Here is a 25,325-nt window from a genome sequence, read left to right as displayed (position 1 = left end):
TGAAACTTTTATCAGAAAAACTTACTTCAATTTTTTTTTCCATAATTACTATTGCAAACTGTATTTTTCTCCTGCTTTCCTTTTACTCTGTTCCTCCTCAAAAGTTCCTCTTCTACTTCCTTCTCCATCTGTCCTTCTTTCCATCATTCTCTCCCCCTGCTTGTCTTGTCTAACTTTTCCTTCCTACTTTTTTTTATTATTCTCAGTTTTGCTGGGTAGTGATTCTTGATTGCAATGCTAGCTCCTTTGCTCTCCAGAATATCATTCCAAGCCCTCTGGTCCTTTTATGAAGAAACAGGTTTCTCTTGTGTAAGCTTGATTTTCAGGAAGTTCAATAATTTTAAAATTATCTCTCCTGGAACTATTTTCCATGTCGTTTTTCCACTGAGATATAGTTCACATTGTTTTCTAATTTTTTGGTTTTGTTGTTTCTTTATTTCTTATAAAGCCATTAATTTCCTTTTACTTATAATTTTTAAGGAATTATTTTCTTCAGTGAACTTTTGTACCTCCTTTTCCATTTGTCCAGTTCTACTTCTTAAGGATGTTTTTCTCTTCAGTTTTTCTCTCTTTCTATTTGATTAGTTTTGCTTTTTAGGAAATTCTTCTCCTCATAAGCTTTTTTGTACTTCTATTGTCATTTGGCCTAGTCTGTTTTCTAAGACGTTGTTTTCTTTAGTATATTTTGTGTGTGTGCTCTTTTACCAAACTGTTAAACTTTTTTTTTCATTATTTTCTTGCCTCATTCTCATTTCTCTTTAATTTTTCCTCTACTTGTTTTTGTTTTCAAAATCCTATTGATCTCTTCTGTGCCCTGAGTCCAAATCATGATTTTTGGGGGGAGGTTTTGGTTGTAGGAGCTTTGACTTTGTTACAATCTTCTGAGTGTGTGTTTTGAGCTTCCTTGTCAACATAGTAACCTTCTCTAGACAGGGTTATGTCTTATATCTGAAGTCTTGCCACTTTACCCAGATATCTCTAGAAGAAGCAGTAAGCTGATGACTTCTTCATCTAAGTCCAGTTCACCTCCTCTCTGATGTCATGGTCCTCTTCAAAAATGAAGGACAAACAACTTCCTTCTATGCATAGAAATTTTTTTTTTCCCGTTTCCTCATTTTCCCAGCTTGTTACTTGACTTTTACTTTAACTCTGTGTTAAAGTTGAGCTCTGCGTCAGGGTGGAGGGAGAATTGTCCTAAATTTAGTAAGGCTTTGTGTAGCTATATTTAGAGATAGGCCTATACATTTTCCAAGATCTTAGGATCTAAGGAGAGATATTTACTACTCTACTGCTTTGTGCTTTATTCTGTAAGTGACTATAAACACTCTTTTCTGCCTGATTCTGTGAGGAGGATTCCTGCACCTCTGTGGCTGAAAGTTCTGGTGTGCTAGTGCCCCTCCTCACTCTAAAACTGCCACCTGGAACTGTGACCCAGATCCAAGTGTTGGCAAAATGACAAAGTCCTGCTAGTAAAGAAACCCCTATAATCTCCTTTTGACCACTTCTTGGACTCCTTTACCATTCTTGCCTTGGATGCACCGGAAACAGCCACTACTGCTACTTACTCAGTGGTTCTCAAGACATCATCCTTCATCCCCCATCACACGTTTCACTCTCACCTTGATGCAAGAGACCTTTCCTGCCAACCTTCTAAGTAGTCTTAGGCTGAAAAATTGTTTCACTGTCTTTTTGTGGTTTTGCTGCTCTAGAATTTGTTTAGAGTAACTATTTAAAGGTTTTTGGAGGAGTTTGGGCAAGAGCTCGAGCAAGCTCTTGCCTTTACTTTTGACATTTGGCTCAGTTCTGAGATGGCATGTATGTAGCGTTCCTTTTGGTGAAGTAGTAGAGGAATGAGTGGTGATGAGATAAAGATTTCCTTTGCTTTGGAACCACTTTAATTTTTTGAGTTATTCACAGAATTCGTAATGTGATTTATTCAGTTCAAGAATGTATTGTTGAATTGGAAGATCCAACTTAGAAATATAATACCCTACGTCTTGATGTGAAAAGGGCTTTAGTATCTTTTGTGTTTTATGTCCCATCATATTTGTCATAATTAGGTATTCTAGGCCTTTTCCAACTGTATGTGAAGTATTTGCACATAAATGTCTATGGGCATTTGTATGTGTGTATATATAAATTGTCCTCATGGGCAGCTAGATAGCACAGTAGATAGAACAGCAGGTCTACTGTCGGGACTTCAGTTCAAATCTTGCCTCTGGCATGCATGTGATCCTGGGTAAGTCATTCGACCCAGTTTCCTCATATGTAAAAGGAGCTGACAAACTACCTCATTATCTTGTCCAAGCAAACCCCAAAAGCAGTCATTCAGAGTCAGATACACCTGAAATGACTGAACAACATATTGTACTCAGTTATACATAGGAAGAATTTCAACCAAGCTTATATGTAACCTTATTTATATTTTTAATAATATGGTGGTGTTGGAAGTGCTTTGAGTAGATTACTATCTCACTTTTCTGCCATCTTCTATTTGAGGAAACTGTGAATGCTATTACTGTAAATATTGTTTTAGTCTCCACCTAATTCACTGTCATTTCTAGATATGTGTGACTCCTCAGCTGCTATGAATATTCTCAGATATTTGATGGCTTGTTAAATTTTCGTTTTCTAATATGCATTAATTTAGTTATAATAGCCCTGTTGCTTAGAAACAAAGATTGAAACTAAGAGATTGCAGCAACAGAGATAAGTTGGGCCCTTGGAGTCAGAAAAATATGGAGAATCTTCTGCCCTCAAGAATTTATAGTTAGTGCATGATTAATAATAAATGTGGCAAGAGAAGGTAAGTCTTTTACTTCTACCTGATATGTCACCCATGTGTTTTCCAAGGAATGCCTGCTTGCTACAAACCTTTTGACATACAATTTTCTTCAGATATCTTCATATGTAATAGTACTTATTTAAAATAATAGCTGTAATTTGATTGCCTTGAGATTTGGCTCACCTTCAAAAAGCCAGGGGATATGTTAAAGTAGATAATGTAAGTCTTAATATGATCCCACAATGTAAATATTGCTACAAGATTAGAAGGGAAGCAACAAACTGGGAAAACATCTTCACAGTTAAAGGTTCTGATAAAGGCCTCATTTCCAAAATATATAGAGAACTGCCTCTAATTTATAAGAAATCAAGCCATTCTCCAATTGATAAATGGTCAAAGGATATGAACAGACAATTTTCAGAGGATGAAATTGAAACTATTAGCACTCATATGAAAGAGTATTCCAAATCATTATTGATCAGAGAAATGCAAATTAAGACAACTCTGAGATACCACTACACACCTGTCAGATTGGCTAAAATGACAGGAAAAAATAATGATGAATGTTGGAGGGGATGCGGGAAAACTGGGACATTGATGCATTATTGGTGGAGTTGTGAACGAATCCAAACATTCTGGAGAGCAATCTGGAATTATGCCCAAAAAGTTATCAAATTGTGCATACCCTTTGATCCAGCAGTATTTCTGTTAGGCTTATATCCCAAAGAAATACTAAAGAAGGGAAAGGGACCTGTATGTGCCAAAATGTTTGTGGCAGCCCTGTTTGTAGTGGCTAGAAGCTGGAAAATGAATGGATGCCCATCAATTGGAGAATGGTTAAGTAAATGGAATATTATTGTTCTGTAAGAAATGACCAGCAGAATGAATAGAGAGAGGCCTGGCGAGACTTACATGAACTGATGCTAAGTGAAAGAGCAGAACCAGGAGATCATTATATACCTCAACAATGATACTGTATGAGGATGTATTCTGATGGAAGTAGATTTCTTTGACAAAGAGACCTAACTCAGTTTCAATTGATAAATGACGGACAGAAGCAGCTACACCCAAAGAAAGAACACTGGGAAACGAATGTGAACTATCTGCATCTTTGTTTTTCTTCCCGGGTTATTTTTACCTTCTGAATCCAATTCTCCCTGTGCAACAAGAGAACTGTTCGGTTTTGCAAACATATATTGTATCTAGGATATACTGCAACATATCTAACATATATAGGACTGCTTGCCATCTAGGGGAGGGGGGTGGAGGGAGGGAGGGGAAAAAATCGGAACAGAAACGAGTGCAAGGGATAATGTTGTAAAAAAAAATTACCCTGGCATGGATTCTGTCAATATAAAGTTATTATTAAATAAAATAAAATAATGTAAATGTTGCTGAAGTATGTACCTAGTGGTGAGTTCAAGTGTAATTTTTAAGATTAAGTATTTGCCTTTAAACTATACAATTTGATTTTGAATTTGTCTCCATCTTTGAAAGAATTTGCTACTATCTGAGAAGTTCATTGGACTCAGAGATTATGTATATGATACAGATCTAAATATTATATTAATATTGCTTCTTGTTTTGATATTAGTGGTGTTTATCAAACTATCACAGTTTTTCCCTAACTCTGACACCTTCCGAACTTAAATCATGTTCCTTGGATTTGTCTAAACACTAGAAATTATACATAGGGAGAAAATTATTGTCACATGAATAAAGGATATCAATTTATATAGAGTTTGCAGATTGTGGCTTTAGCACATCTTTAGCACAACCAGTGAGCTTAACATTTTTTCTTGTGTAACATGATAGTTGTGGAAATATGTTTAGAAGAATTGCACATGCTTAACCTATATTGGATTGCTTGCTGTCTAAGGGAGGGAGAAATATTTGGAGCACAAGGTTTTGCAGAGATGAATTTTGAAAACTATCTTTGCATGTATTTTGAAAATAAAAAGATATATATGTTTGAAGGGGGCAATGAGTCAGAGCCTAAGAAAAACATGGTATTGGTTTTCTAACCACCTAGGGGAAAGAGCTCTGAGAGGAACTTAGTGTGCAACAAAAGTGATGCTTAGAAAGAATGTTGGGGGCAAGAGTAGCAATACTGTTACAAGATGGACATTTTTGTTTCTACAAATTAAGTGTACTTAGAATTAATAAAAATAGGATATCAATTGTATCATATCCATGTTATTTAGTCTGGAATTTTTGATTATCAACATGTCCCTGAGTTCTGCTAGTCATTTGTTCCTTGGTCCTGAAACTCAGTGATGCCATCAAATTATAAATGATTCTCTTTATTCTTTCTCTGACCAGGATACCCAGAAAGCCAAGCAGTTCTTGCCTTTCCTCCAGCGAGCTGGTCGTTCTGAAGCTGTGGTAGAATATGTTTTCAGTGGTTCTCGCCTCAAACTCTACTTGCCAAAGGAAACCTGCCTCATTACCTTCCTACTTGCAGGTAAGTTTAATGTATTTTCCCAAGCATTTGTCCTCTTTTTTCTTATGATGGTGATATTTTTCATCCTTTCTAAATAAGCTGGGGCTCATTAAGACTTCTTTATTTTTTTCGAACTCATAATTGAAGCTAAGAAATTCAAATGATTCTTGCATCCATGAAGAAAAAAAGAATAATTTTAAAGAGATGTATGGAGTTCTTTTTGGTTTCTTCTGCTTCGGCCTCTATAATCTGTAACCTAATAATTGGCACTATGTATGTTGACTCTTAAAGCTGAATCCTTTGATATTTGGAGATTGTAATGAAATTCATTCTTTATCTCCTTTCAGAGCTCACATGATGGAAAGCCAAGCTTTCTAGGTTTCTTTGTTGCCAACACTATGTGTTCTGAATGTTGGACATGTAATTTACTTCCCCTTCCTCTTTCTCACTACTCCAGGAAATGGGGGATAAACAACACAACTGGAGTGAAGAAACCTTCAAATTGATATAATCATTTATAATACTTCAGTACGTTAGAAATCCATGATTTTGTTATCAATATGCCATAAATGTGTATCACAGCTACTTTTAACTTTGTAAGTGATTTTAGTTATTTACTATGACTTTAAAATTAACACACATAAAGCCCAATCTGGTAGTAAACCTTTCCAATAAACTTTGATCAAGGTGTAACTATTGTACTTAGTCTGTTGACAGGTTACTATCTAAAAGCTTTTTCTTCTACTAGGTAGGCACTGTTTATGTTCAGCTGGTATAACCTTCAGAAACCTAGGAGAGATCATTCTTCTGTGATATAGTGATATAGTGAGATATAGTGTGATATAGAGATATAGTGAGGCTTTGGAATAAGATTCTTGTGGGAAATTATTGACAGGCTATTTGATAAGATTCTATTTTAAATTCCTCTGCTGTCATCTGATTTATGGGAAAGCTTCAGAATGTTTGTGAAGAACTTGGTTGTTTTCAGATCTCCTGCATCCCCAATGTTTTATGAAATCTTGGGCATGACATTCCCTTTGTTTCCCAGTATTCCTCTGTTGTAGTAAAGTTGATACACAGGGGGAAATCTGCCTCTCTTTTGTCACTACGTTTGCATTTCTCTTCTCCTGTGTTTTATAGAAGCTTAATATGTCCTAAACCAACAAGACTATGTATCATGCACTTTGAGCAATTTCCATTTATGCACTCAAGGAGCAAATTGCTTCATTTCTTCTCTGCTGGAAAATAATAAAGTTATTTTTTTTACAATAAGCATTTCACAGAGCTTGATATCTGTAAGGGAAAAACCATCATTTTGCCTCACTTCCTTTTCTTCACTCATCTTTGAATGCTTAAGAGGCATACTTGTCTTGTTAGTGCTGTCCAGGCTTCTTCTTAACTGCATTACCTTCTTGAAAAGAATTTGCTTTTATAGGGAGAAAAATGAAGATGCCACTTGTTATCCCCCCTATAATTGCCTTGTTTTCCTAAGAGGGAGATATCTATTTCTTTTCAGTAATTTGCTTTCCTGAGACTATAGGTAAGCAAATTGTGTCCTCTTTTTAAACCTCAGTAAGTGGGTTGAGTTATGGAAAATAACTCCTTGAGGATTATAGGATTGAAATACATAGTAAATGCTCAGTCATCAGTTCTGTCCTAGGTCTTCTGATATAACCCTTAAGAAGTTAGTGGTCAATATACTAATTGGTCCTTTGAGTGATTTATTGTTGTAAGACCATGCAATGAAAAGAATCCAAACCTTGCTGGGCATTTGGACTTTAGTTTCTGAATGGGTAGGTTCTAGCATAATTGCATGATTATGATTAAATGGAGTCAATTGTTCATTTCCCAAAGATTTCTTAACAGAAAGGAAAAAAGACTGTACTCTGGAGTAATTTGGATACTCTTAGGTGTATAGGGGAAAGAAAATAAAGAGGAAATCGGAATACAAAAATAGCTAAATAAAGCTGACCCAATTCACAGACCCAACAAAAAAATTGACACACTTGTACATTTTTTTTTAATCAGAGTAGGGAAGCATATCATGATAACTTGACTTGCCTTTGCATCAGAAATCACATAGCAGTTATACTTTATAATTATTCCAATTCAAAAGACATTTCTTTGATAACTTGTATTGTGAAAAAAACAACATATGCATAGTCATAACTAGTATTTAAAAGTTTTTTTTTCCTCCCCAACCACATAATATCCTTGTAATATATTATATGAACTTCATTATGTCAGAGAACTGTGATGGATCTCACTTCTGACCTCAGAAATAATTCTGCCTTTTGGATCAAAAAGTCTCTTTAGGGTGCTCTGAAACCTGATTCCTTGTTATGTGGCCCAGAGGCTCTGAGGGAAGAACAAGCAAGGTTTGGGTTGTCCTTTTTGTTGCCTGCTGCACATCTTAGCATCCATCATGACCTCATTAGGGGGTTTCCTGAATAAATTGAGGAACTAGATTCAGTCTTTCCAGACCAACAGAGAGTGAATTAATAGCCTTAAGCTTTTATTCCCTGTCACAAAAGCAGCTCCTCACTTCGTTTCTTCCTTGGCTAAACTTCAAGATGAGTATTTGCTAACATCTAAATAAAAGAAACTAATGACTAACTGCAATACTTGTGACAAAACTCTAGTTACCAAATGGCTGAGTTGGGCTATTTGTTTGTGGAATTTATTGATTAGAAAATCATGTTTTCTAATGGGCAAAATATTTTCCTTCCTGGATTTGTCTCTTCTGTAAAGCTGTGCACGTGTTTGAGCAATGTTGTTCTTCCCAGGGATAAATACACTACACAGGGCACCAGGAGGAGAATATCTCTGAAATCACCAGCAGGTAGCTGTGTTTCTTTCCCCCTTCATGTTCCCTCCCTAATCTCTGTTAGAGTCTCCTGCTTAAAAACACAGATGCACTATTTGTTAATTAGTTTTCACACTTGATCATTTCATGTTTGAAAAGGTTTTAAAAGGAATTTTCCAAAGTTTATAAATCTAGGCATTTTGCTCCTATTCATCAAAGCCAGGTGATTAGAGGATTTGGGCACCTTTTTCTTTGCTTTGTAGTTGCACTACAGAGCAGGATTTGTCAGGATTAATGTAGGCAACTTATGTAACAGGCTCACCTGGACACTTTCTTGGTATAGTTTTCATTTTTGACTTCCTTACTATGTGATTGAATTCAACTTAAGGATCCTGGGTGTTGGCTTTCTTTTGGACAAATTTCTTTGACCGTACAATTGGAGTTTATAGCATTCTCTGTGCTCACATAATGAGGCAGAATTGTTAAGTAAGCATATTCATGTTCCCTTCATATTGCTTTTCTTTGAGCCAATACATGCTAAACTCATAACATGTATAGACACTTAAGTCCAGTGTATACAAAAACAGAAACAAAAAAAATTGTTCCTTCCATCAAAGAGTTCACATTCCTTTTACTGGGAAATATAACTTAAAAACATGTAAAGTAAATGGAGGGTTATTTGGGTAAGGAGTTAGGAAACACTCAAACTAAAAGGGTCTGGATTAATTTCCCATAGGAGTTGGCATCTAATGTGAGTCTTGGAGGACCTCAGGATTCTGAGACTAGTTAAAGATGAATTCTGTTCCAGGCATGGGCAGCCCTATGTGCCAGTGCTCAGACTGGAAATAAAGGCAAGCTCACGAAAAGTTCATATTTGGCTGAATTGTTGAGTTTCTTAAAGGGGAGAGTAGTAAATCATGCTGGGGCCAGGAAGAAAGAGAGAAAGGAGAGAGAAGGAGAAAGTTTCCTCTTTCTCAGACTGGAGGGAAAGAGAGAATATGGAATTATAGAGAGATTCTGAAGTTTTAAAATAGAAGAAAGGGAACTTACAGGGGTCTTCTATTTTCTTAGTAAAGACAAACATAGGCAAACTTCCCAACTAGATTAAAGTGTAATTGGTAAACGTTTAACAAAATAAAATGTGATAGAATAATTTTAAGAAAAATTAAGACCCTTTTTAAGTTTGACATTACTGTACTGGGGACTTGAGGCAAGAATAGGACATTTAGAACAAATATTGTGGGTAATATGCCTGAAAGTCAAGACAGAATAAAAGAACAGCCATGCAGTCTAGTGGAACTAGTTGAGCACAACTGTGTAAGTTAAATTTGTTTTCAACAGAACTAAGTAGAAGCAGAGAAAAGAAACCTGAGGGTTGGAGTTTGGCAAGCTATAAAATTCAGAAATGGTGAATACTTTAAGGATTCCACTTACTAATATTTTATTCTTTTCCAATTACACATATAGTTTTCACATTCATTTTTGTACCATTTTGAGTTTCAAATTTTTCTACCTCCTTTCCTTCTGTCCCTTCCCAAGGCAGCAAGCAATCTGATATAGGCTATACATGTAAAATCACGCTAAATATATTTCTATATTAGTTCATGTTGTGAAAGAAGAATCTGATGAATAGAGAAAAAAACAACAGCAAAAGTGAAAATAGTTTGCCTTGATCTACATTGATATCATAGGTTTATTTGGCTTTCCCCCCCCTCTGGATGTTGATAGCATTTTCTGTCTGGAGTCTTTTGTAATTGTCTTGGATCATTGCATTGCTGAAAAGAGCTAAGTCTATCATAGTTGATTGCTGCACAGTGTTGCTGTTATTGTACATAATGGTCTTCTGGTGCTAGGAGCTCACTTCACTCAGCTTCAGCTAATATTACAGAAAAGAAAAATTACATGAAAGAGGAGATATGGAAAAATTGGAACACTAATTCTTTATTGGTGGAATTGTGAACTGATCTAGCCATTCTGGAGAACAATTTGGAACTATGCCTAAAAGACTATAAAACTCTATACCCTTTCATTGAACAATACCACTAAGTCTATATTCCAAAGAGATCATAAAAAAGGGAAAAGACCACATCTACAAAAATATTTATAGCAGCTATTTTTCGTGGTGGCAAAGAATTGGAAATTAGGGAGATGACCATCCATTAGAGAATGACTGAACAAGTTGTAGTGTATGATTGTAATAGAATCCTATTGTTCTATAAAAAATAATAAACAGACATTTCAAAAAAAAACTTGGAAAGTGAGTACATTTTTGAGTGAATTTGGGATCAGAAAGTATAACCATACCATTTGGGCTAAGGTGAAATATAGCTTATTGAAGTTTAGGTTGATAAACTGGAGTGTTTTTGGAGGGGCCATTCGTTTATATTGAGGATGTAGCTTACTGACGAAGATGAAGACTGAAAGTAAATACTAAAGCCATTGGAGGAGCAGGAAATGAAGGGGAAGTATAACCCAAGAACCAGTATGTGATTACAGCTAGTACTACATAGTATCTACGTAATCATATAGACCAGTGGTGTTCAGGCTCATGGGAGAATTGGTTAAGTAATGAAGGGCATCACTCTGAGCTGGAGGAAAGTGATTCCTTCCTCCTTGTTCCTTTTTTATAAACGTTTTTGGAGCAGGCAGGTCCACAGCGTGATAAAGTAGCAGGTGGCTTAAACCAGGTGGCTTTTTTGTCACAGTTCCTGCACCCCTGTATGTAGAATGATCAGATGGAAAAGCAGGTGGGAAAAGTTAGCTGTCCCTAGCAGGTCATTGCCTCCTAAGCTCTTGCCCTTTAGTCCTCTGAGCACCTGGGTTTGGTTTGATTGGTGAACAGTTGACCTTTTGCAATCATAGCCAAAGCTATTCAAGGTCCTACTGCTCTAACCTTTTCTCATGCATATTTATTTCAGCCTAGGACACAATCACACATCCAGTTCTTGTCCTGCATTAATAGGGATGGCAAAATCACTGGGTAGCCTACATTTGTATAAAAAAATCTCTCCTTCACCCTCCATTCTCACCCCAACTTTCTCCAAGTTTAATGAATCTCCTCCATTTCCCTTGATTAGAACAAAGGTCACTCGGTTTTAATTTGTCCTATTTATTATGTCCTTTGAAAAGAAAGAGAAACTGAGGTACAATAACTTAATTCCTAATGTCACTTTCCAAAATGCTGATATACTGATGGTAAAGTCTCTTGTGATTGTGCCCTTTTAAAATATGTCTGCCTCTTGGGAATCATCATTCATACTGGAAGCACAGTTTAGGAAATTCACTTGATGGCTAGGGGCAGCATTTTTCAAGCTGTATCTTGCAAATCATATATTCAGAAAGCTAGCTGACCTCTCTTCATGATTTCCCCATTTCTACCAAAGGTATTAAAATCTTATGTATCAGTTAATCTACAAAACTCATGGCCATCTTTGACTTCAGATTCTCCTCTCAAATCCTGTTATTTTTATCACCACATTTTCTTACATTTCTGTACTTTTCTTTATTCGAACTTCCTATACGTGCCCCTTTTAGTACAAATCCCAATTATGCTATTTTCCCTGCCTCCAGGTTGTTCATCTATTCAAACCATCCAACAAATCATTGCCAGAGTAATCTTCCTAATTAATCTTCCTCTGATTATATCCTACCCCTTTAAAAATAATTTTATATTATTTGCTGAATAAAATTCAACTTCTTAGTCAACTAAGTCTTAGTCTTAGGCATTCAAAGTCTTTCAAAAAATACCATGCCTTTCTAACTCTGTCTCCAAGGACTTCACATTACTTCAAGTATGTTTGGAGTATGTTTTCACATATTCCAAGTTACAGTGTTCTGGAGACATGCTCTGGACTTTTCCTCACTCTGGGCTCTCCAGCTAGAATGTCTTCAATTAATCCAATTAATTCCTTTTTATATTTCAAATCTCAGATGAAATGCTTCTCCTTTTTAAAGTATCCATAACCCAGTTGTCTCCATGTATCCAACTTCCTATTTATATCTGTACATTGTATCTAACATAACTTTCTTTTATTCAAATAGCTGTGTTTTTCTTCTCCTCTACTAAATGGTCAGTTCCTTGTTTTGTTCACCCTTCTATATTCCTCCTTGGAAGAAAGATTTTCAAATTAAGTACTTAGTGAATAATAAATGAAAGAATTGTCCTCCATAATGAACAGTACAATATTTTGTAATATCTGAAATCTAAAGGTACCCATGATGCTGATTCCATTGACAACCCATTAAATAATCACATTCTCTGTCTTTTCTGTATCTTTGTACCTGTTCATTTGTAGTGGGGAACAATATTATTAAAGAATAGGAGAATTTCTTGATTTTTTTCTGTAGATTTCTTGTTAAGATCACATCCATATGTACTTTCCCATCCCAATTACCTCTTTTCTCTTTGCTTTCATAAAGTCTCTACAGTGGTTGAGTTTCTTGAATAAGTTCCATAATTATCAAAAATTGAAAATTGACAAATTGCAATGTTCCATAAATGTTAGGTGATAATGCAAAATGTCTGAAGTACTGTCAAGAATGAATTATTAATAACAATTTGCCTGGTAGAGGTCACAGTGATTATACCCAAGATTAATATCATCACTTTCTTCAACAAAGACAAATGCAAACCACCTTCTTAATTCTGTATGAATGAAAGAAAAAGTAAACACAAAGTATGACCTGAGTTGGATTATAATAAGGACAAGAGAATCCAAATCCCTTTTTTTATGTGAAATATTCTATGTAACTTTTGGATTATGAATTGGAAACTCAGAGATTTCCCCAGAATCATTCTATAATTAATTCTACTATGATAAATTACTATATAATTTATTCCACACTATTTGATAAGTGGGTTGTTGTTGTTTTTTTTCGGTGGGGGGAGAAGGGGAAGAAGCTAGAGAGGCCTTATCAAGAAAAAAACAAGCGAGCAAAAAGAATTTATTAAGGATTTACTGTGTACAAAGCAATGGGCTAAGCAAGTTCAAGCTCAGGATAAATGAAAAGGTATTCTAAAGGTAAGCATCCTTTGGTGGAGGTGCTCCTTAGATGGAGAGGCCTGTTGGTCCTCAGTGATTCCCATCAAGTGCTACATCTTCCAGGCAGGAATGCACAGAGAGGGAGCACACATGGTTTCTGGCTGCTGAGAGACCAGAGGTTTGGGGGAAAGAGAAGAAGAAAAGTGGGGAGAAACAGGAAAGAAAGTATTTCAAACTTGCTTTATGCCAAAACCAAGTGTGCCTCAGTATCTTCAGTGGAAAAGTAACATAGTCGGCATATCTAATAGTGATTTTATGTTGGCCATGCATTCTTTAGTGAGATTGTGATCCTTTTAATTATGTTCATAATTTATTCATTCTAACCTTTCAAGCATGATGAGATGCAAAATGTTGGTGGCCTCTTTAAATCTTTTATTTTTTAATAAATTGAGAGAAGGAATACTTTCCAGTACTAAACCGAATCACACAATTATAGGCTAATTGAGATGTCCTATTGTATCATAAGTCTAATTGTTAGATTCTCAGAAAATACTATCCTTAAGTAACATAGAATTTGTTGATACTTTTTAATTCCTTTCAGATTCTTCAATTTAATTCTGATATTATTGAAATTCATAAGGTGAAATGGCTCCTTCTCTCTGTATTTTTGTATTTGTATTTTCCATTCTAACTCTTTTTCCCTCTTCCCTTTGCCTGCCATTATGATAGGTCAGGCATACTTTAGGGTCAACTAAAAGAATACATCAGGACCATAAACCTGATTCTGTGAATCTTCTCACCAGACTAGCAGCTTTTTGTTTGGTGAAGACCCCAGGGTATGATTAATTAAGACAGGATAATAATTATAGCTGACATTTACATTGTTTTAAAACCTTTTATATCTATTATTCTATGTGGTCCTCACAATAGCCCTGTAAAGTATCAAACGCAAGCGTAGTTTTCATTTTACAAAGAAGGAAATTGGAGTTAAGAAGGTCTAAGTGGCCTGCCTATTAACAGTGGGAAGATATAAAATTTAAACTCAGGTAAACAGCAACTTTACTTGAGAGTCCTTTATATAATTTAATAATATTTCAATGCTCTAGATCGTAAGCAACAATGGGAAAAGGAACTCTTTCACTGTTATTGTCTCCTACCTTCAACTGTCCAATTTTCCCCAAGGTTTTAGGAGAACCTGCAGGAATTTATCCCAGCTTTTAAATGTGTGATCTCTTGCCTAGCTAAGTATAAATTCTCCTGTTTATATCTGGTGTCTGAATCATAAAATACCTTAGATTAATCCCCTGTGATCCCTTGGCTACCTTAGGGATGATGCTAATAACTTAGAGAGCTCTTTACTTATCTTCTTCTGCTCATTCTTCTATGCTATGTAAACAGGCAGTTTCAGACATCCTGTAATGGAAAAGAACAAGTGTTTATTAAGCAAAGAGCTTTACAAATATTATCTTTTTTGCTCCTCACTACAACTGTGGGAGGTAGGTGCAATTATTATCTTTATTTTATAGTTGAAACTGAGGCAGGTAAAAGATAAGTGATTTGCCTAGGGTCACAAAAACGAGTGAGAATCAGATTTGAAGTCCACTCTTTCTGACCTGGGCCCAATTCTTTATTCATTGCCTCACTAGCTGTTTCTGTGATGGACAGAAAATGTCGACATTTCTGTCTACTAAACCTGATTTTCAATGGATAATGCAATTTGAGGAATGTAAATATTTTGCATTTATTTTGCATACCTTATCTGTTTTTTTTCCTGACAATCTTCCCTCTATTATTCTAGCTGATTTTTGTTAGAACGGACCAAAAAATAAAAATTGTTCTCAGGTGCTTAAGGGACAATCCCTGGAATTCCCATTTTCCACCCCTCAGAGCTGATCAAAAATGAGTGGAAAAAATGATTCTCCTCCTTAATTAATAGCCTAACTGCATTCATAATGATATCTAGTCATCTGACCCATTTTTTTCCTTGTCTTCTCAATAGATATGGTCTTAACTCTTCTCTGTTTTGAGAACTCCTTGCATAGGAAATAAATTCCAAATAGCATTAACCCTAGAACATTCAAATGGTATTTGTCAGCAAAATGAGTCCAAAAATTAAGCGCTATGACCTTTTTTCTTAAAGTAGCTATATATTTTCTGTGTGTCCTTTTGAAAGTATTTTCAAGAATGAATTATGAATTCTTTCTGGTGGGAGAAAGACCTCCCAGTATTGATACCTGATAAGTAGTATGACTGCTTTTCCCTCTTTCTTTTACCTTTTCCGTGATTGGATATTCCAGTCATCAAAATCTCATCAGCTTCCATAGGTTTGATGCTCAGATGACTCTGAGATCTACATATCCAGCCCTAATTTCTTTTCTGTGGCCTACTGTAGTCTCACATTATCAATTTCCTATTGATCCTTCTGCCTAGATTGCCAATTGGCATCCCCAATCTGAGGTGTCTAAAAGAGGACTCATCACCTTTCCCCCCTAATTCTACCTCTTCTTAATTATCTCTACTTCGGTCAAGAGTGCCATTCCATTAGCACTAACCACTCTCACTACATTCTCCATACTAGTGCAGTCTTTTCATTTCTGCCTCCATAGTATCTCTCCTGTCTGAACCTTTCTTTTTAAGGCATTCGGCTACCACCGTAATTAAATCAAACCTGAACTTTTGCATTGCCTAGTTTTGTTTAAAGCCCTTTGCCATGATTCTAACCTGTTAATCTTTCAAGCCAGATTTCATATTCTCTCCTTCATAGTTCTTTCATGTCAGTAAAGCTAACCATCTTGCTATTACCTGTATGTGCCATTTGCACAACTTGCATTCATGCTTTTGAACAGGCTGTCTTACAGGTCTGCAATGTTCTTCCTCCGTCCTTCTCCCAGTTTCTTGGTACCACCATCCCCCTTTAAGATTCAGTTTCAGTATCACTTTATATACCAATTGTTTCCAATCCTTCCTGCTATTAATGTTACCCTACCCTCAAATTATTATGTATTTTCCTTTCTGTATGCTTATTGTATCTTCTTTTCTCCTCTCCTCTCTTCTCCACCACCTAGATAGTTAAGCTCTTTAGGTAGGATATTTCATTTTTATCTGTCTTCCTTTTGCCTACATATTGCTTTGAACAGTAAGAGGCCCTTAAATGCCTCACATAACTTAATAAATTGTTTATGTAATCTAGCTTCCCCCAGCCCTTGGAAGCTTACCTCAGAAAGTCTTTCCTCTTTACGATTTTAATATGACCCCTTCTTTTTAAAATTTGTGTCTGTTGAACCCAATCTCTGTTAATACCTTTCAAGCTGAAAAGCCTGAGAGTTTTGGCTCATTGATGTATATCATGTCTTTTGTTGGAGGACCAGCTTCACTAAATTTGGACTCATTACCAAGTTGACTATAGTGTGATGAATTTTTAATCACAGTTGTTCTTAAGGAACTGTATGGAGATGTGTTGTAGATAACATTGTAGGAGCATCTCATCAAAGTAAGCTATGGAGTTTATTAAAGATGGTATAATAAAATAAAATTAGGATCCCTTTTCATAGGTTCTGGGATTTCCTTTAGAATTAAAAAGTGACCTTAGAGATCACCTCACTAGTAGTCCCAGCTTTATAGATAAACTGAGATTTTATAAACAAGATAGCTACTGGTCTGTGATCACATAGGATTGGGACACACATCATTAGGCTCTAAATCCATTATTCTATACTACACAATAAACTATTTTAAAGATGCCTTTCTAGCCAAGTGGCTACATACCATTAGTAGCTGTAGAATATACTTATCGCAAGATCTGTGACCTCAGTTATTCCAAGCATACTTTTTTTTCCCCTGTTGTGTAATTCAGTTTGCACCCATGGCTATTCTGTTATTTTTATAGAAATAGCTGTAATTTACCTGCATATTTTCATGACATTTGGGAAAACGTGGACTTAGTTGTTCTAGTATGAGTTTTAATGATTCCATTCTCCTATCCTTGCATGCCTTATTTGCCTGAGTCTATGCATCTGTTAGTGATTTTTCTAGGGTTAATTTGGGCTTTTTTATTTTTAAATTGGAACATGGTGTCTGTCTCTTCTTTCTCGGTGTGTTTTGGATGCAGCCCCTATGCCAGGCATGCAGTTATTAACTTCACTGATACACCAGTTCACTCATTAGCATTTGCATTTTAAATTACAAGCCAGAGCAGACGACATTTATGCTATATTTGTACCACTGCCTTGTTCATGAATGATGTTGTGTGCGGGGAATTCAGAAATAACTTATCTAGGGCCTTGATTTATTTTTGTCTCTTTCCAGAAAATTGCGCTTATTTTTTTTCCTTTATTTTATTGGGAATTTGTTCTTTCCTAACTTTAGACATGTTTGTGAGTTCTAGATGGCAGCATTAGCGTCAAACCATCCTTTTTATGACAAAATAGTCATCATACATGAACTGAGAATCTTTTTATTGACATTTTGACTATTATCAGCCTACCTTACATAGAGAAAACAGATTTTTCTTGGAACACCACATATAGATTAAGAAGAGAAGCAAACTCTTATTCCTATTAGCAATCTTAGTTTCATCTAGGTTCCTGTGACTCATTAAGTTCAATGAGTATTTATTATTGTCTCGTGCTTGGCAAATGGGATTATAAGGGAAGGATAAAGCAGGTTTGGAAGTCAGCAGAGTTCTAGAGGCAGAGTCACAAACCCTGGATTCAAATTCTTCCTCATGCTATGGTCAGTGTGACTTTGAATACTTAAATTCCATGAGCCTCAGTTACTCATCTGCAAAATGGGGCTGATGATACCCATATGTTTATTTTCAAAATCCTACAGTACTTAATCTAGATTTTGCATTGAATTCTTCCTGTAGTCTTTCCTGCTTTTCTGGTGGCACATGAATTTGGAGAGATTTCTGGAGGTGAGACTTTAGTAGACTTTACTGCTTTGTTCTTTTTTCATTTTTTTCTCTGTTGAACACATTGCTTAGTATATTAGTTTAGAGATTCTAAATTGCTTATATTAAGTCTCTTGAAGCATCGTAAGTGGCAGCCACTATAATCAGACTGGGAATTGGGGAGCACCCAGGGTTTGGTTTTTTTTAAGTACTAAAATTTCTACCAAAAAAAAATCACATTTCCCTTATCCAACAGTAATATCTTCTTCACAAACCTTGTACTATTATTTACTATTCAAGGATCAAGCAAGGAAGTAATAGCTCTAGAGCATCTGAGAACTCTCAGGGCAAGACAAGTCCAACATATGATTTCTATAAAGTGAAATCATAAAATTTAGAGTTTGATAGAACCTTCAACATGATCTAGTCAGGAGGTCAAAAGCTTTTTTTGTGTCATTATGTCATTCTGTCTTTTGGAACCTATAGAATGCTTCTTGTAATGGTTTTAAATAAGTCAAATAAAATACATAGAAAACCAATCATATTGAAAAAAACTACTGAATTTTTTAGTTTTTTAATTTCATAGAATTTCATGTTAACCCCTGATTCTGGTCCTGTGTTTTTATCTAGCATGTAGAAACTGAGGCCCAGATAGGAGTAGTGGGCTTGTCCTAATTAGTGATCATCTTAACAAGGATTCAGAGTCTTTTGACTTTGAATTTAATGTTCCTTCTGTTGTACCACACTGTGTATCATAAAAGGAACACACCAACCTATAAGGAATATAGATTTTGGGATCTTCTTTGAATGTCTGTGTGCACCCTGCAGTTAGCTCACAGAAAAGTCCTGTCACCCTAGTACTTGGGTACACACACCCATTGCCTGGTTCCTTTTAGAGACCAGCTTCACCCATTACAGGAAATTGGATTTGTATGTGTTTTGCTATTTAAGCACCTCAGGTAAATAGTTTCCTAAATTTACTCACTGTAGATGACTTTCAAAAGTCTGGAAGTTGTAATTGGAATAATTCCTCATCCTAGAATTGCTGCTGATGGACCTACATTCTCAACACACTTGAGTACGCAGCTCAACAAGAGCTTCGCAGGGTCAGGACTATATTTGTATCCATTGGTACAGAGATGCTCCACAGGACACCCACTTAAACATCTGCTACTCTTCCAAAACATACACATGCGCAAGCATCCACACGTGGGCTTACACACTTACTTTTTTAGCTTTTGAACCAAATACCCAGACTCTGTGCCAATGGAAAGCTGGATTTGCATCCAGGGTTTGCCGAGTAAAAATTCTACCTCTGCTGGGAGCTGTGTGATGGTGGACAAGTCATTCAACCTGTCTGAGCCAGATTCCCATTTGTAAAACGGGAAATAATAGTTCTAGCACTTAACTCACATGGGGGTGGTCAGGCCATCAGTTATTAGTAGGTGCAAATGATTAGTAGATTTGACCTCATTGATTTGTGCAGAAACCTCTTTCCTCTGCCCCTCCTTTTTCCCCTGTTTCTCTGACTCTGATTGTGTTAATCCTATGACAAGAAGGGCCTATCTTCCCTTGTGAGCCTTTGGGTAGTGTTCAGAAGCCCCCAAATCCATTCAGTGGTCCTCGGCCCCACTCTTTAACTTCATCCCTGTTTAATAAATATTTGTTGAAATTTTTGGCCTATACTATCCTAATTATCTTCTTGGAAGCTTGTAGTCATTTAGGCCACATGTAAGAGGATGGATTTTCATAAATTGGGTGAAGGTTTCTCTAAGAGAGACAACTAGTGAAGGAGTATGGTACTTTTGTTCTGAGTTATCTTACATTAGGCAGAGGCATATGTTTCATATTCTCCTGGAGTGAATGCTGCCACTTATTCTTTAACTTATTGAACTAATACTCCATAGAATAAGAATGACCTGCCCTTTCCCTCTAAACTGCTAGGTTATCTAGTCTTATGTCTTTCCTATACCTACCTCTATTATGTTGTTGCCTACTGACAAAAAACTCGAATTAAATAGATTATGAATAAACTCCTTGAATGTTTTTGGGCAGATAACTCTTCTTCCCAGCTATTTGAAGTGCTCTTTGAAATACACCGGAGCCCTTTGTAAGCTGCTTTATAAGCTGTGAAGTCCATTGTGCTGTTCTCTGCAGCCAGGATGTCTCTAACCTAAGTAATGTTTCCTTGGCTCTTGGCCAATGCTTGGTATTGGAAACTTGCGTAAGCAGCAAAACCGCCCACCAGAGTCACTATTGCAGCTGTTGCAGGTTGGAGGATTTGAAGAAATTGAGATTGCTGTTCTCAGATATTGGCACTTGCCTAGTGATGAATGACCAAGTCTGTGCAGTAGGATTCTGTGAGCTTCCCTTCAGCCTTTTATTTTCAACGCTCTATTGTGGTACCCATTCAATGGCCTCGTTGTGAAGAAGGCGACTGAATGAAGGGGTGAACGGCCTGCTGCCATGATTCCCTCCCACATCAGCTTGAACTGAGTCATTGATAACGGGTCTTTGAGACCCTGATTTGGCCCCAGAGAGAGAAACTTGTTGCTATATAGAATAGATGCCAAAAGCTGGAACCCTAACTCTAGGCTTTAGAGAATGAATTTAAACAAAAAATGGATGGATCTTTGCTCTGGTCTTCTTATTACCACAAGATTAGCCAAGGGGAATAGGACAAAGGACCAGAGATAATCAGTTGTAACAAATAACATTGCCAGTTTTCTGTTTCTGATAGGATTCCGGAGAGATTTAGAGTAATGTTCTCCTACTTCTATGTTGCTTTATTTCTGTGCCGTTTAATAATTTAGCTAAATTAGTTTTAAAAAATTTATTGAATCAGAATATTAAAAGTGCTTTCTTGTTAAGAAAAAAATGAAGACTATCAAAGAAAATTTGGGGGGGGGGGAAGATCTGTCTTCAAAAATTTTCATTCCTTGGCCCTTCTTTTTAATTGCATTCCCTGTCACAGCTATTGTTTAAAAACATAGAAAAGAGAGCAGTAGAGTCAAGATGGCAGAAAAATAGGAAACAGTACAATTCATCTCCCCACAAAATCCTCCAAATTGATTGAGAAAATGCATTTGACTGTATTCTAAAGTCATTTTTTCCAGGTCAGTCTAGTGAAGCAGAAAAGTCTCTGTTCATACGGACTAAGAGCTGGCCAGGGAAGGGGAGGGGCAGGGAAGAGAAAGAGGGAGGGGAGAAAAGATATCAGTGAGATGAGGGCAGTAGAGGAAAAATTTTGAAGGAAAAATTTCAAAAGAAAAATGAGAACTATAGGAAAATTAATAAGAGAATTAATAGTGGTATCTTGTTGCAAAAACAACCGACCTGGAAAACAGATCAAGGAGAAAAAAAATTAAAGAATCATCGTACTATCTGTGATGACAAACAAACAAAAAGAGCCTAGATAGACATCACATTTCAAGAAATCTTAAAAGAAAACTTTGGACTTTTAGTACCAGGAATAAGAGTAGAAATAGAAAGAATCCACTGAGCATCTTCTAAGGGAAAAAAAATAAATACTTTAGTAGCATTTTAGCTAAAAGCCAGAGCTTCCAGGTCAAAAAAAAAAAAAAAAAAAAAATCTTGCCAGCAGCCAGGAAGAAAGAATTAAAAGTACCAAAGAACCATAGTTAGAATCACATGGTTTAGCAGTTATTGCTGTAAAAGAACAGAGAGCTTGGAATAAGAGTCTAGACGGCAAAGGATATAGACTTACAGCTAAAAATAATCAGCAAAACACTATACTATATTTTATATATATATATATATATATAAAAGAAGGAGGGGAAATGAATATGAAAGAGAGCACTTCTGAGCATTCCTTTTGAAAAGAGCAGAACCCTGTGAGAAAATATTGGAATTAAAATGTTAAAGTTAACATGAAAAGATAACCACAAGTGACTATAAAGGACTAAACCAGGATAAACTATTACATGCAAATATGGAGAGATGATACATGGAAATGGTTCTTTTGTGCATTGATGAACATAAGGAGAGAATGGAAAGAGTAAGAATAGAGAATAGAAAGAAATTATATGATGATGTAATCATTTTATGAATAAGGAAAAAGAAAGGAGTGGCCGTTAATACTTGAACCTCGTTTTCATTTGAATTAGAAGGAGAAAAGGGTTGCAAATTACAGGCAGGGTTGGTTTTAAACAAATTCAAACTGAGGAGGTACAAAAATATAGCTCATTGTGAGGTGGCAAAGAATGGTAATCTAAGAAGGTGCCTATCAATTGGAGAATAGTTAAACAAGTTGTAACATTTAAATGTGATGGATTATCATTTTCCTACAAGAAATCATGAAGGAAATGGTTTCAGAGAAACTTGGGAAGGTAGTTTGAACTGATGGTAAATTAAATGAACAAAACCACAATAATTTGCCTAATGACAGCAATGTGTAAAGATGAGCAATTTCTAAAAGCTTAACTCTACTCATTGTAATGACCATCCACAGTACCAGAGCACTAATAATGAAACATGTTATCTCCTGATAAAGAATTTAAAAATTACAAATTCAGAATGCAAGCTTACTTTTGGACATAGCCAATGTGGAAATTTGTTTTGCTTTGACTAGTCGTATTTTATGACTGGAGTTTTGTTATTCCTTCACTCTCAACAGAGGGGAATGGATTTTTACAGTTTAAAAAATATGTGTGACTGTGTGTATATATAATTTTTTTAAAATAAAGATTGTTTCTAAAAGAACATAGCAAAGATTCTTACCATTTGGAATTTGTACAAGGATCTTCAGATCATCTAGATTTTTGTTCAAACCACTAAATAGTTTTGTAACTTTGAACAGGTCACTTATAGTCTATGAGGCTCAGTTTACTTATTTCTAAACAGAGAGAGTAGATAATTGCCAACATCTCTTTACTAAAAAATTATAGATTCATTACGCCATCTCTTAATTAGCTTTTTTCTGGGTTCCCTAACTTTCCTTCTTTTGAGGTGCTTAAATTTGAGGAGTTGCATGATGAATATAGAGCAAAGACAAAGGATCATAGATTTAGACCTGAAAGGACCTATGAATACCATTGAATTCAGCCCATTTTACAGATGTGAAAACTGAGGCCCAATAGTCACACAACTACTGTCTAAACCCAAGTCTGACTCCCAAGTCCCACTATATCACACTGCTTCTCAAAAAGTCATGACCTAGCCTAATTTTAGGAAATGAAGTTGGTTTTGTTTTTGTGTTTTCCCACTTAGTAGGATAGCTGATGGAGCTCAGCCATCATTATAGCTGTGAGGGCATGCTTGAGCATGTGAGTATAGATGAGGGAGCAGGTCAAGCCAATGGGGTGGGTTTATGATCAGGGAGCATGGTGTTTATGGGCAAATTAAACTTTCGCTCTGAATAAGCAAAGTCCTAAGTCAGTTATTACATCTTTACCACTTCTAATGGGCCCTGTGCAACTCTTATAAATTATTCAGCTGCTTCACTAATAAAAGGCCAAGCATCTCAGCTGGCTCTGGTAATTCTCAGGGATATAGTGTGGAAAAAGCAAGAGCACATCATTTGCCACCCACCAAGAAACCTGTCTTATCTCCCCATCGAACTTGAGTTTTGTGTTAAATCAGTCCATAGAAGAGCACTTGAAGGAGTGATGACACATAAAATAAAGTTTTAACTGAAGTGTTAAAATTGTGTTCTGTTCTGTAAAATGTCTGCTTCCCTTTACTCCCTTGTTTGTTACATTCTTGTGGTGAAGATGTGTGGTATATACAGTAAAGCTAGTTGTGTCTAGGTGCTATAGGAGAACCTGGGAAAGAAACTAAAAAGAAGATATTTCTAGCCTTTGATCTAAAATTGTCTAGACAGAAAAAGAAAATGAAATTGTGTGTGTCTGTTTTGCACATGTACACTTTCCACATCACCTATATTTTGTCATTTTCCTTTTCCCTTCCATTTCAGAAAAAGAATAATCATCTTAGTCTTATGGGAACTGATTGTCAAGGCTTGCTCTACTTCTACAGATACTATCATATCTTTGTTAGTCATGAGCTATATTCATACTAAGGTTCATCTACCTGTATGATTCTAATCATACTATAACATAGCTCTTCTAAACTGTTGATGACAATCATGTTATCTCTATGTTTTTCTCCTAGTCTTCCACTGCACTTACAAGACTTACAAGAGAGGATTTCATGGCATAATCAGACCAGGAACGTAGGAAGCAATAGGTTTTTATTGTAGCTAGTAGTTTACATAAGATAATCCATAAGACCTAAAATAATTTTGAGAGGCAAAGTGGCAGTGCTCTAGAAGGAAAGAACAAAGTCAAGAAAGAATGGATAAAATTGGGTGACTACTGGGACCTTAGGTAAACTGGCCTAAATTCAGATCACCCCTAGACAAGGGAAAGGGTCAGAGATTTTTTTAAAGAGTCTGTCCAGCTTGGCATACTAACATCCAGCAAGGTCTCCATCTCTTTTGGTTGGAGTGTGAAAGTCCCTGATTATCAGTCATCTCTGGGCCAGGATAGCTCCCTGAGATAAAGCTCATGGGTTATTAAAAGACTTTGGCAGACTCTTGCTTGAGCATATATGGTTGATTTACTATTCTCTAATGTTAAGAGCTCACATGAGAAGTCTGGCTGAACCAAGTAAGAAATTAAAGCAATAGGGTGAGGCTGGTGGGTAGAAAGAAGGAAAGAGGATGGTCCCCTGTCCAGAGAAAGTGAACTGCTTGCTTCAAGTGAACCTGAAGCATCTCAGAACTCTTTGTGGATTTTTCCAAACATAAAATCCATCTCATGTTGTAGCTGGGAATAGTGAAGTTTGGAAGAAAGGAATTTAAGATTTATCTTGAACTTTGAGAACTTGAAACAAAACTAGAGTAGATTTCATACTTTTTTGCTTTCATCACAAAGAATTGTTTTTCATATGAGGCCCTGTTTCCTTTTCTATTCTACTACCTTCTGTGTCTTTGTCTAGCAGGCCATCAGATGTGTCTCTCTACATCTTACTGAAAGGCAGGTTTTATTCTGGACAAACACTTGTACTCAGATCTGAATGTAGCCTCTCCAGCTTCTTTAAGATTTTTTTTACTCCTTTGTGAATGGTGTTCATTCTTTTGTACTAGTAATAACTGTCATCATCATAAGAATAATACTATTAATAGTATTTGTTCTAAACTTAATGGTCCAACCCTTGACTACTGGGCATTCTACTGTTTTCCCAGATACTATGCCATGACGGAACACAGCTGCAATATTCTAAAATAGGAAACTGTGTTTTAAGATTATTGAAGAAATACTAGTTGCCAATGGGATATGTTTATTAATTCAAAAAAGCTAATAGTGTAGTCTAGTAAAGTTTCTTAAGAGACCTGCTTTTAATCAATTTAGTTGGTAATTGTTGAGAGCCTACTCTAGGAGTATGAGCTAAAGAAC

General features: G+C 36.1%; 1 protein-coding gene across 1 annotated transcript in view; it reads left to right on the top strand.

Annotated features, from left to right (window-relative positions):
- Window positions 1-25,325, top strand: part of SND1 (staphylococcal nuclease and tudor domain containing 1) — a 499,624-nt gene that overhangs the window by 319,850 nt on the left and 154,449 nt on the right. Inside the window, exon 15 of the mRNA XM_051963240.1 lies at window positions 5,108-5,249. Coding sequence (XP_051819200.1) covers window positions 5,108-5,249 — 142 coding nt within the window. The remainder of the gene's footprint in view (window positions 1-5,107; window positions 5,250-25,325) is intronic.

The sequence above is a fragment of the Antechinus flavipes genome, chromosome 5 (genome assembly GCF_016432865.1).
Source record: "Antechinus flavipes isolate AdamAnt ecotype Samford, QLD, Australia chromosome 5, AdamAnt_v2, whole genome shotgun sequence".
Lineage (NCBI taxonomy): Eukaryota > Metazoa > Chordata > Mammalia > Dasyuromorphia > Dasyuridae > Antechinus > Antechinus flavipes.
This window is presented reverse-complemented; position numbering and strand designations above follow the sequence as displayed.